The 12,266-nt window shown below is 48.5% G+C and overlaps 6 protein-coding genes across 6 annotated transcripts; 3 read left to right on the top strand and 3 right to left on the bottom strand.

Moving 5' to 3' along the window:
- Positions 1 to 395: 395 nt before the first annotated feature.
- Positions 396 to 1,395, bottom strand: PENARI_c006G09416 (putative catechol dioxygenase; the record flags this gene model as incomplete). The annotated part of the gene is made up of 2 exons (XM_022630535.1): positions 396 to 1,086; positions 1,151 to 1,395. The coding sequence occupies 2 exons, from the start codon at positions 1,393 to 1,395 to the stop codon at positions 396 to 398; spliced, it is 936 nt and encodes a 311-aa protein (XP_022489511.1).
- Positions 1,396 to 2,996: 1,601 nt separating this feature from the next.
- Positions 2,997 to 4,310, bottom strand: PENARI_c006G02059 (uncharacterized protein; the record flags this gene model as incomplete). Its single annotated transcript, XM_022630183.1, has 3 exons — positions 2,997 to 3,317; positions 3,381 to 3,861; positions 3,931 to 4,310. 3 exons carry the CDS (start codon positions 4,308 to 4,310, stop codon positions 2,997 to 2,999), a joined length of 1,182 nt encoding a protein of 393 aa, XP_022489923.1.
- A 1,125-nt stretch (positions 4,311 to 5,435) lies between these two features.
- PENARI_c006G11044 (GMC family oxidoreductase) lies at positions 5,436 to 7,250 on the top strand (the record flags this gene model as incomplete). The annotated part of the gene is made up of 1 exon (XM_022630610.1): positions 5,436 to 7,250. One exon carries the CDS (start codon positions 5,436 to 5,438, stop codon positions 7,248 to 7,250), a length of 1,815 nt encoding a protein of 604 aa, XP_022489597.1.
- Positions 7,251 to 8,279: 1,029 nt separating this feature from the next.
- PENARI_c006G05360 (uncharacterized protein) lies at positions 8,280 to 8,867 on the top strand (the record flags this gene model as incomplete). Its single annotated transcript, XM_022630338.1, has 3 exons — positions 8,280 to 8,380; positions 8,472 to 8,717; positions 8,774 to 8,867. 3 exons carry the CDS (start codon positions 8,280 to 8,282, stop codon positions 8,865 to 8,867), a joined length of 441 nt encoding a protein of 146 aa, XP_022489996.1.
- A 284-nt stretch (positions 8,868 to 9,151) lies between these two features.
- On the bottom strand, positions 9,152 to 9,826 carry PENARI_c006G09513 (uncharacterized protein; the record flags this gene model as incomplete). Its single annotated transcript, XM_022630542.1, has 1 exon — positions 9,152 to 9,826. One exon carries the CDS (start codon positions 9,824 to 9,826, stop codon positions 9,152 to 9,154), a length of 675 nt encoding a protein of 224 aa, XP_022489973.1.
- Positions 9,827 to 10,482: 656 nt separating this feature from the next.
- PENARI_c006G12493 (Zn(II)2Cys6 transcription factor) lies at positions 10,483 to 12,013 on the top strand (the record flags this gene model as incomplete). The annotated part of the gene is made up of 2 exons (XM_022630679.1): positions 10,483 to 10,544; positions 10,594 to 12,013. The coding sequence occupies 2 exons, from the start codon at positions 10,483 to 10,485 to the stop codon at positions 12,011 to 12,013; spliced, it is 1,482 nt and encodes a 493-aa protein (XP_022489506.1).
- Positions 12,014 to 12,266: the final 253 nt, after the last annotated feature.

The following is a 12,266-nucleotide window of genomic DNA, read 5'->3' as shown; positions in this document are numbered from 1 at the left end:
GCATTATTTAGTGGCTCTTTTCTTCCGGGTTAATAGATGGTAGGTAATTATGAGCATCAAGTTTTTTTTTTCTTTTTTTTTTCTCTGCCACCTTCCATGGGTGAATGTAGGTGAGATAATTTTTTCTTGCCAAGATCTTCACAAACAGAATCCGGGGTCAGGGTCCCGATTTACACTTTCATGCAGGGACTAGGTGAGTGGCGCGTGGGAGATCGTCGTTGTTTAATCGAGCCACATGACGAGATCAAGCAAGGGAGAGGCGAAGTCATGGGGGAACATATTACATGATATAAGTGAGGAAAAGGTCCATTGGAAGAAATGTCATTCATGCGTGAGTATATGAAATGCTAACTATACAAGAAGAAGAAAACGCCGTCCCATGGTGCAATGGCTTTCTATAGCTTTCCAGCGGCCGCCTTGGCGTGACGCTCGAAAGAGGACACAGGGGGAGCAGAGTTGGGGTTGGGGTGGTGCTTCTTGAGGGCCATGGTGACGTTGTACTCCATGTCGAGGGAAGCCTTGGGGTCGTTATCCTTGGGCTTGAACTCTACAACGAGGTCGTCCTTGACAGCGAAGACGGAGTCGATCTCGAGGTGAGGGTCGTCGCTGGGGTAGAGCTGGTTGATGACTGTGGCGTAGTCGGGGTGGGTGATCATCAAGTGGATGTGGGCGGGACGCATGGGGGAGCGGTCCATGAGGTTGAGGAGAACACCGGCGGGGCCATCGGTGGGCAGAGAGTATGGGGTGGGGTGGTAGCAGTACCAGAAGAACTCTCCCTTCTCGTTCGAGGTGAACTTTCCGCGGAGGTTGTTCTCGCTCTGGGCGGGGTCCTGGAAATCGTATTGGCCGTTGGCCGAGGCTTGCCAGATGTCGAGAACGGCGCCCTGGATGGGCTTGCCGGTTTCCATGTCCTTGATAACACCGTGCATGTAGGTGACACGGCCGTTGGGATTAGGGTCCTGGATGATGCTGTCGCCGAGAGCGCGGAAGGGAGCATTGGGAGACCAGAAGGGACCGAGAATGACGTTGGAGGTGGGGGAGAGACCGTCCTCAGTGATGATCTTGTTGGCGATCTCGTCAACGAGACTAATTAAATTAGTTAGTAAAAGTATGATTTAAGAAGGCTGCAGCCGGTCGCGGGCGGACTTACGACTCAAGGCCAATCACATCGCAAATGCGGTGTCCCTCGTTACGGATGGGAGTGCTGATCTGGCCGATAGAGTTGATGAACTCAACACCGAGCATCCACTCGGCGGAGGTAAGCTCAACCTCACGAGCGAAGTCGTGGATGTGCTTGATGAGAGAGCCCAAGACCACGCGAGCACGCTCGGGGGTCTTGGGGCCCATGCCGTTGATGACGGAGGGGGTGAAGTTGGGGTCGAATTGGCGAGGCATGGTGTCAGATGTGAGTGTGTATGAGAATGAGAACCTCAGAAAATCCAGAGAGACCCTGGAGGTCTATATACACGGACAGCGACGGCATATCGGTCGGCTGGCTAACCTTGCGGGGGAGATCCAACGGTGCCAACCCCAAAAAAATACCGTCGCCACCTGCCGAACGGGTTGATCGAGTGAATGATCGAGCGCTGTTTCGTGCATCGGTCAGCCCCAACAGCCGAGTGGCGGCTGCTTTCGCTATTAGACAAGTGTGGGGTGGCCGGAGTAGCTCTTACCCGCGGGTAAGCCCCGGCCGATTCCCCCATGTGTTACCCGCGCCACACCACGGATCCTGACTCAGCTGGCTTTGTGCGCCTGCTGGTTGGTGCGGATTGCCCTTTCTTGGCGCGTTCCCGGCTTTTGCCTTTCTGAACCAGCCGTAAGTCACGTGCCACACAAGGCAGTTCATCCCACCCATGTTACAGAATTCATCCGGGGAAAAACATATGGCATGATTGGCCAACTAGTGCCATCTAGGTACATAGCGCAAATAGACGAGCAAATAGAAAACGTATACCCGCTTGGATCCGCGATTGATCTCCGGTAGGGACCCCTCCCCCGGTTCCGTTTAAAGTTGGCAGAGAGCTTGAGTATCAGATAGCAGCACTGAACTCGAGGTACATACCGGAGGCAACAGATCTCGTGCGCCTTGAGTAAGTCTGGGCCCAGAAGATACATAAATTCCTTCTAGAAGATCCCGTATATGATTTAGGAGACGGGTATGTATCACGATCGCAGCCTGTGTAAGCCTGCTCTCCTCGCATTTCAAGATATATATATTTCAAACCCTGTCCCATTCCTTGTTTCCTTGTTTGCTTTTAAACCATTTTGCACAACTCATTGGATACGGTGCTGCTGGTAGTGGTGGAAACGCCTAAATCGGGAATAGGTCAACAAGCCCACTACGACCCCGGGTTCTATAATGGACCAAAACTAAGCTGAGTCCTACGGAAACCTCAAGTCTCAGTTTGATCAAGATATAAAAATGAGAGGCAAGACTCTTGTGTTACAATTATGTAGTAAATGTGTCGATTCGGAGTCAGGCTCGTCTTGAGGCTCGCGAATCTCGCCCGTAGATGAAGACATCGCTCGGCATTGTGCATAACGACATCAATCCTGCAAATATTATGTTTGACAAAGACGGCACACTTCTTCTTATTTATTTCGATAGCTGCCGCTATATTGAGGAGACTTTGAGCACTACCAAGACGAAAAGAACCCACCAGTGGCATGACCCTTCTGTCGATGTCTCGTTGGGAAAGAACGATCTCGACGCTTTCCAAGAGCTGCGAACTTGGCTAATTGGATCGGCGGACGACAACTATAATTTTGTATGATTTATTTATCTTGGATGTTGCAATACAAGCAACTAGAAATAGCAGCAATGAATCACAGAATGTTGGAGTTGTCTTCAAAGGCGATCCCAAAGTTCTTCTTTCCTCTACAAAAGATCCTCCATCAAGTGCGTTGTACTCTGGATATTTATATGTTACTTGAACCAACCCTTCCCTAGGGCCACAGCTCCATAATTGCTACATACAAATCCCGGCCGGCTATCTTCAGGGACCCCAGATTGCGATAGGAATTTCCCCATCTAAGGTCTTTTTGCTGAGAAGCTTTCCTGGGCCACCAGTTTGTGCATTACCTTCAGTCAAAGCAACCTCATGGCTGTTTTGCAAGGCCACAGCAACGTTTCCATTATTACCATTGATATCAAATTCTCGGGGGAAGGACCCATACGCAGGAAACAAGCCGACAAATGAGACATTCGTGGCATCGCTTCCGTGGAACCGAGCACATTTGAAGACAGCAAATGAGTCAATTTGCTTGCCAAAAGTAGCATCGCCGCGGTTTGAGACCACAATATGGTCATTTCCAGGCTTGAAAATGTTGATTGTTAGATTCGATATCGAAGATAATACTGCACATGAAGTTGAACGTACCGTAATCTGAATTCCAGATGCCTTCGAGCCATCGGGTGCAGCCTCTCCACCATATGTGTTCTCCTCAAAAATATTGGTAAAGCCCAGGCCATTCCGGGTATATCGGACTTTGAATGCACTCAAGGTATTATCTAGCTCGGAGACAAGATACATCACAGTATCATCAATAGATACAGCCTTTGAGCTAGGTGTCCAGAACACAGCATGTCGCGGACCAGACCCAGGCTTTACTAGCAACGGCGCCTGGGGCTGAAGGCGGCCATTTGACGGAGAGATCTTGAATATATGGATCCGATCCATGCCCAAGTCAGGAACCAGCACAAAGCGACCGGTCGGGTCGACGATGGCACCATGTGGATGAGAAGCGTCTTGTCGGTCGGGCACTGGACCAGGGGCAGGCATTTGATATGTGAAAGTCTGAGTTCGGGCTAAGTGACCGGTTGAGGAATTCCATGTATAGGCTGTGACTGCGGACGCTTCGCTAAAACATCCAGTCACATTAGCATGACTTCGAATGTTCAATTTTGAGTAATCTTCGAGCGATACTCACTAGTGTGCAACGGCAACAAATCGCTGCTGAGGGTTGCTAGGCATGGTGTAGACAGACGACATGACGGGACCGGTAAGAGTTTCAAGGACATCCAGCGTGGCCAGAGACCCATTGGAATTTGTTCTGAAGGAAGTAAGACTGCCATTTGCAGCCCCTATTCCTTCATTGAGACAGAGCATCAAGTTGTGCTCACTATCTAACATCAACCATGATGGACTGATACCACAGTCATTAGACTGGGCAACCTTTGACAGCGAATAGCTTCCATTCTTGCTCTGTGAAGACAGAGTAGTCACAGTGCCTGCATAGGATGCCGCATATATATGGGTAGCCGCCGAAATTGCACCCGAAAATGCTGTAAACAGGACAGCGAGATGCATTTTGACAAGTCGTTGTTGATTGTGGAAAGAATTGGAGGGAGAATGAAGTCAAGAAAAACGCATCAAAGAAGTGAGCAGGCATGGATGTACTAAGTGGGAGATCGCTTGGACCTTGAAAATTGCTGTTAACGCCACCTCGGATTACTTTCTAGGCAGACTTCTGGGTGTTGTCAGCAAATTCGATCTAGATTGTCTACTATTTTATTCAGCATAGGGGTATTTCACTGGCTAGGTGTCATTTCAAAGCAGAACAACTCTAGAACGGCGTCCCTCAATTGTCCTCGGTGTAAACTCTAAGGATGATCTGCAAGGTCTGACCGGTGGATACGAGGATGATGCTACCTCGGACCGAATGTCTGCAGAAGCACGAGTGTCGTTGGCGTAGCTGGTTGGCTCCATAGTCAGGGGAGCGCCAAGATTAAGCCAGATTGAGCAATCTTTATGGTGGTGGAACCGACATCCGTTGACCCGCCCACCGCTTGGCACTGACGGTACTCAGGATGTGTACCTCATTTTCCATCTTGGCTGACTTGGCGATCATTGTTCGGTATGCCGTGAAGGTATTCGGCATGCCGATCTACCCATGTGTTCATGGGCCGATACCTGGTTGCACAACGTGACATCGAGGAAGAACGGCAAACCTGTGAAAGTAGCGCCGTCAACGCGGGATAGTAGGGCGCCAGATGCATCATTTCACAATTAAAGTATACGAGAAAGGATCAAATCTCGGTTGCCATGCTTGAGTTGCATTCACCGACACGATCAATGGGGTAAAAAACATACTTCAGGGTGGATATGATTCTCGTCCACCGTTGGCGAACCTTGGGGTTTGCCATCCTGGGCGCCAAGGCTTCTATCTCCTTCACTTCTATCAGTAATGAGAAATGGTCTCAACAGCCTGGTATGACTTTGTCCATACGTGGGCCAATGGATTTGACCATGCGTATGCATATGTGTTGCTATAGTTGGAGCCAACTCTAATTTGTTGCGTTCGGATGGATGTAGATATAAAGGGGCCTGAATATCCATCCTCTCAGGAAGAAACTATGCTCTTCTCTGTAACTCATCCAGTCCCCCCTTTCCTCGCTAGGTTATCTTTTACTTCAATCTGTGACCTCTTCCGAGATGAAGACCCTTGCCCTACTTCCCGGGCTCATTCTCGCCGCGGCCGCTCTTCCATATAAGGATTTAGACCTCCAGTCTAGCCTCCTCACCGATCCAACAAAGATAGCTGGCACAACTTTCGACTATGTTGTTGCTGGCGGAGGCTTGACTGGTTTGACTGTTGCAGCCCGACTCACTGAAAACCCCAACATCACGGTCCTCGTTATAGAAAGCGGTTTCTACGAATCGAACAAAGGCCCCATCATTGAAGACCTCAACGAATACGGCGATGCCTTTGGTACTTCCGCCGATCACAGTTACGAAACGGTTCCGCTTGCGATTCACAACCGGACTGAGCTCATTAGATCAGGAAATGGGCTGGGAGGATCAACCTTGGTGAATGGAGGTTCCTGGACACGCCCACACAAAGCACAGCTTGATTCTTGGGAAAGTGTGTTTGGGATGGACGGATGGAATTGGGACAGTCTGCTTCCGTACATGAAGAAGATCGAAAAATCCCGTTCCCCGAGCCCTGAGCAGATTGCTGCCGGACACCACTTTGATGCCAGTTGTCATGGCATGAATGGCACTGTTCATGTTGGTGCCCGCGACACGGGAGAGAGCTTCTCTCCAATGATCAAAAGTCTCATGAATACTGGAGAAGCTTTGGGTGTTCCTGTTCAGAAGGATCTAGGCTGTGGTATCCCTCACGGTATCTCGATGCTTCTTAACAGCTTGCATGAGGATCAAACTCGGTCAGATGCTGCCCGCGAGTGGCTTCTTCCGAACTACAAGCGGACAAACCTCAAGGTCTTGACTGGTCAGATGGTGGGACGAGTGTTATTCAACAACAAATCATCCACCCCCAAGGCCACTGGAGTGAACTTTGGAACCCATAAGAATGTCAACTTTGATGTCTACGCCCGACGCGAGGTACTTTTGGCCGCTGGCTCTACTGTCTCTCCACAAATCCTTGAGCATTCTGGCATTGGCTTGAAGTCTGCCCTCGATAAGGTTGGCATCGATCAGCTTGTTGACCTGCCAGTAGGACTCAACCTTCAAGACCAAACTACCACGACTGTCCGATCTAGTATCAAGCCAAGTGGCGAGGGACAAGGCCAGGCTGCCTATTTTGCAACCTTCAACGAAACGTTCGGAGACGATGCTCCTCGTGCTCATCATCTGCTGAACACCAAGCTTGAGGAATGGGCAAAAGATGTTGTCTCCCGTGGTGGCTTCCACAATGAAACTGCACTCCTGGTCCAATATCGGAACTACCGTGACTGGATTCTCAGCACAGATGTCTCCTTTTCCGAGCTTTTCCTTGATACTGCTGGCAAGCTGAGCTTTGACCTATGGGATCTGCTTCCTTTCACACGCGGATATGTGCACATCTTGGACAGTGACCCCTATCTGCGTCGCTTTGCATACGATCCCCAGTACTTCCTGAATGAACTTGACCTTCTCGGACAAGCTGCTGCCTCAAAGCTAGCTCGTGATCTTTCCAACACGGGTGAAATGACCCAATATTTTGACGGCGAGACTATTCCTGGAAACAACCTAGCGTACAATGCTACTCTCGACGACTGGGTGGACTATGTCAAGCAGAACTTCCGTGCCAACTACCACGGTGTTGGTACATGTTCTATGATGACGAAAGAGCTAGGTGGTGTCGTGGACGCGGCCGCCCGTGTCTATGATGTTGAGGGCCTTCGTGTCATCGATGGCTCAATCCCTCCAACTCAGTTATCCTCTCATGTCATGACCGTCTTTTATGGAATGGCTGAGAAGATCTCCGAGGCTATTCTTTCTGACTATCATGCTCAGTCTGAGTGAACCTGTTTGGCAATTTGGTTCCTTTGGCTGTCCACCAGTTTGGAACAAACCTCCGTTATAGGTTTGGGGCCGTTTTCCCTTCAGATCGATCCCAATGTATAATTGCTGGAGGACTTGGGTCTGAGCTCGGATGGGCCACTTTCACTCTTTTTTCTTCTAAACTAGTTACCTTTTATAGATATTTTTCTACTATTCGTGGGCCTTAGGCAGAAACATGACGAGAGCCTAGTATTCCAGGAACTATTTGTTGCTTTCACTCTTCGTGAGTCCGATCCATAATACAAAGCTTGTATCATTAAAGTTAAAAAACAATTTACCCCAAAATCGACACTGTTGCTTTACATCCACCGCTCAGTCTCCTTTGAGGAGCTTACAGCTCTGTACTTTGTATCTGATGTCTGTCTCCTCACTTCACGCCGGGACGGGATGAACCTTGTTGCTTCCGAGTACGTCGCTTGCCGAGAGGCCCTGCTCTCTGGATTTACCGGTGCCGCAGCTTTCATGAAACACGGCAGTCTGTTGTTCAATCCTCTAATGCAGATGGTCTCTTGAATGCACTTTACGATGCTATTACAGCATTTTCATTCCGCAAAATTTACTTTTCCCCTTTCCAGCCACGTTGAATCCCCATGTCAAAAGAGCATTGAATACAACTCTATAAGCTACCTATTTCTGCAATTTCATCAAATCCCCCAGGAATGTTTCGGTCCATTTCGTACTGAGGAAAATAGTCGTTAGTTATCGTGGTTACTAGACCTGACGGGCTTCTGGTGGTAAATGAGGAAATTGAGAAGATAGGAGCGTGAAGATAAAACGAAAACAACTAACCTTTTGTTAGTGATGACGAAACTCCGCAACTCTTCGTACATAGCCTTCCTGTCTTTCTTCTCCATCGTGGGTGGCCAGCTCGCTGGGGAAATACGTTGTACGTCATCTCTACGACATAGGTTAGTGATTTAGCTTGCTTCCCAGGTTTACCGTCACGACTATCACTATCCACATTCACACCATATAGAACGGGACCATAACATGTCTCGTCGCCCTACCGTCCCTGAGCGGCCTTCTCGGCCCATCGCGCTGGGGAGCTGCATCATCTATGGCTGCGGAGCAGGACTGCTTGGAGTCGCCGCGTAAGTCGTTCTCGATCCTTTCCAAGCAACAACGCCCTAATCCAGACAGAATGACGGTCGGAGAAAAAATCGAACAACACTTCACCGGTAGGCCTAGCTCGTACGTCCCTGGACATACACTTGAGCGCCTCCTGTCGCTCCCCGCTCGACCTGATTCAGAGCGCTTCGGGCTAAACATGGCCATGCATTACGGACAGGGAGCAGCTGCGGCGATCATCAGAGCTCTTATGAGCGCCAATGGTCTTCGCGGGCCGTTTTCCGACTTTATGTTTATCTCTGTACGGCTTCTGATTGATCAGACTCTGGAGAATATGACCGGCGTTGGGGCGCTTCCCTGGTGAGTTAGCTCTACTTTACACATAATTTTTCGGAATTGGCGCTGACGGGCTGCAGGACGTGGCCAGTTAATGAGCAAGTCATTGATATCCTCCATAAGGCAGTCTTTGCATTTGTGACGGGATATTTCACCGACAGATGGCTTCAGTGATGACAAACACTTAGTAAAGATATGCTTGAAAAAATAACATTGTAATAAATGTGATGAATGCGGGGCATACATATATATTGTTATGTTCCGCGCATCCTGGATCGAATTTAGGTGGGAATGGCTGTTATAGCTGCCGAGGAACAATGATGTTTTATAAGTTTGCCCTAAAGGAAATAATCACCGCTGGAGGTGCCCAAACCCCCGCATTGACTTCTGATATTCAAGGCACAAAACTTAAGGCATTGACGCGTGTGGTATAAGAGGGATTAACTATCATATCTACATCAAAGCGAATGTGCCAAATTTTGTAGCCCTTCGCTAGTCTCAACCTGTTCACCGGTATCGGAAAAAATCATCTGCAGGGGCCATTGGAGCCATGGGGCCCACCCCTCATCAATCGTGTCTCTGACGGATTCGACGATTGGTGGTGGCCATTCCTTAGTCCACCATCTGGAGCTCGACATGTAGAGCAGAGCACAGTAGTAAGCGAATACCAATAATGCCTCTGGTCTCTTCTCTTCGAGAATGATAAGATAGTCTAGATCAACTCTGATGGGCCAAACGAATGCAAGGACATGGTCACTTGATTGTTTCAATTCAGCCACGATGCAGCAGAGCGTCTCAATCGAGGATTGGCAGATTTGAGCGATTCTCTCATCAGAACAGTGCTCCCCGATAGCTTTTGATAGATTACGAAGTCGAAGGTAGACAATCTCGCTCTCCAATGGAGGTGTCCCGTCATCTGCAGAGTGGTCCTTTATTTCTTTCATGAGAGGAGTTTTGGTGGTGTATTTGTGGAGTAATTCAAGGTCCAGACGGGATATCGTGGAGAAGTTTGAACCAACAACTGGAGGAAGAGAGAAGGAGCAGACATGCCGGCTTTTTATTCTACGCTTCTTGCATTGGGTACAGCCGCTGCGGCTCTTCAGATGCTTCCGTCGGGTAGGCGCAGACGTCATTGTGTCTCTTTCGGAGGCATGCTTGTCTTCGAGAGCAGTTCTGGTGAACACTTGTTTTCAGGGGACCTGAGGCAGAGAATAAACTGGATTCCAAGTTGATACCCTCTGCAGGCTTCAAATTTGAGACGTAGGAGGGAACCCTTATTAATCAGCTTGCCCATGGACTCCGTGGGCCGTGGACAGAGCCCCAAGTACCCTGGATATTAATTTTGACATCAAAGGAAATGGATACGGTGACATTAAAACATAGTTGGGACCGGTGAGATAGAGAGAGAACGTTTAAATTCGAGGGATAAGGCATGCAGGAGGTCTACGTGTAAGTAACTAACGTTAAGTTAACTAAATTGACCAGGTTAGGTTGTTCATTATATAAACAGCACAATAACTTGCTTGAACTGATTAATACGACCAGTTGGTCGAGACCTGGTTATTTTGCTGCCTTGGCTACTGCCATCTCTTCTGTTAGATATTTATAGAAAGGTACTCGACCTTCAATTATTGTTTCAGCCTGATATGCGTGTTTTGGCCCCCACCGGCATCTAACAGGGGATGTCAACCGCAAAGTACTTTTAATTCGCGCTGTTTCCATTACTGTTTCAAGGATCTAATTTGCGCTGCTAGGTTCCTAGCTTTGTCCTTATTCAAACAACCCCTACATGTTGACCAAGAGACTGCGCCGGAGTATGCCCAAGGTCCGCACGGGGTGCTCAAACTGCAAGTTAGTACGTCACCCAGATTTTATTAGAATGCAACTCTAAGAGGAACAGGACACGTCGGATCAAATGCGATGAGCAGCGGCCCAAGTGCCGAAAATGCGTCTCCACTGGCCGCAACTGCCCTGGCTATTCTGTCCCGATCCGCCAACCAACGGCGATCACAATATACAATCTCCCCTTCAAAGTTCCTGGCAGTCGAGCAGATCGAGAATTACTTCATTTCTATCACTGTCAGGCATCTGGGAGTCTCTCTAGATTCTCAGACTCGACACTGTGGATGGACCTTATGATGCAGCGTATGCAGCATCAACCGGTGATCCGTAACGCTCTTATCGCCCTCAGTTCTTTATACAAAGATTTCCTACAGCGAAGAATCCCATCTCTTAGGGCATCCCACCAGAACATCTTAATCATCACCAAAGCACACAAACAATTACGCACCCATCTTTTATCGCGTGACGCTTCGCCCGAAGTGGCCCTTATCTGCAGCCTCATCTTCTACATCCTCGAATGCCTTGTCGGCAACTCACAACAAGCAATCTGGCATCTAGATCAAGGATTGACTCTCTTGCAACGGTATCAGAATGAATATCCTGATGTTGTTTCTACGCCAGAATTTGGGCACCTGATGGCAGTCTTCTCGCGACTTGATATCCATGCCAGCATCTTTGGTAATGACCGAGCTCCCATCTTGAACCTTGCAAAGGCCCCAGAATTTTCATCTACTGTGCCAGATTCTTTTATTCGTTTGTCTGATGCTGAACATTCACTAACAGTCATGCAAAACTGGCTTATGCATCATCTCATTTCTTCGCTTGAGCACAGAGACAAGGCTCAAGAGCAGATTCCTTTGGATATCATACATGAGAGGCAGCAACTGGAGGAACAGTTTTTACGATTAGAGTGTGGGATCGAGAACCTGTTTCTTGGGCCGCATGAAGAAGTCCAAAAGCCCCAACAACAACAGCGCGTGCTGCTACTACATATCCAAGCGATGATTTTCCATGCAGCCTTACTGGAGAACATATTTATCTCTTCCGATAAGTCGAAAATAGCAATTGAAGCCGACCTCAGGTTTGATCTCGCTCTCTCCAAAATCAAAACACTATTGTCTTCGTGCACCGAGTCCAACTCTGCTTCCACAGATCGAGAATTTACATTGTCAACAAATATCATTGCTGTGCTATACTATATCTGCATGAAGACCAGGAATCACCGCATCCTGAAAACGGCCCTTTCTCTCATTCAGGGTTGTTCGGTTTCGACCCGTGATGGTCTTTGGGATGCTAGTATGGCAGCAAGTGTTGTGCAATCTTTGGCTCCATACGATGTTTCTGAGGGTTGTGGGTCGGAAATTGTAAAATTGGAGGATGTCGGTTCTGGAATTGTGGATACTAGTGGTGGCCTAGAGGAGGCATTCAGGTTACTTAGAATTATGGAGAGCTCAGAGCCCGAAGTAATACAGTCATAGGCCATAAGTAATTTCACACCGCCGCCTTTGTAAAATACCGTTTTTAAACAACCTCGAGGTACTCGTAAATGGGCAAAAAAGGGGTGCAAAAAAGAGACGGCAAAGTCGGGCGAAAACAATGCATGAAACGGTATACTCGCTTTGAGGCTTTCGTATAGAGACTGTAGACCGTCCAATACTTCGTCGGTGGCAATATATACACTTTCATGACCCCTGTCGTAGACATGGAAGAGGCATGGATCAAGATGGAATT

Source organism: Penicillium arizonense, assembly GCF_001773325.1.
Source record: "Penicillium arizonense strain CBS 141311 chromosome Unknown PENARI_contig006, whole genome shotgun sequence".
NCBI lineage: Eukaryota > Fungi > Ascomycota > Eurotiomycetes > Eurotiales > Aspergillaceae > Penicillium > Penicillium arizonense.
The sequence above is the reverse complement of the archived record's forward strand: the minus strand, read 5'-3'. Positions and strand labels throughout refer to the sequence as shown.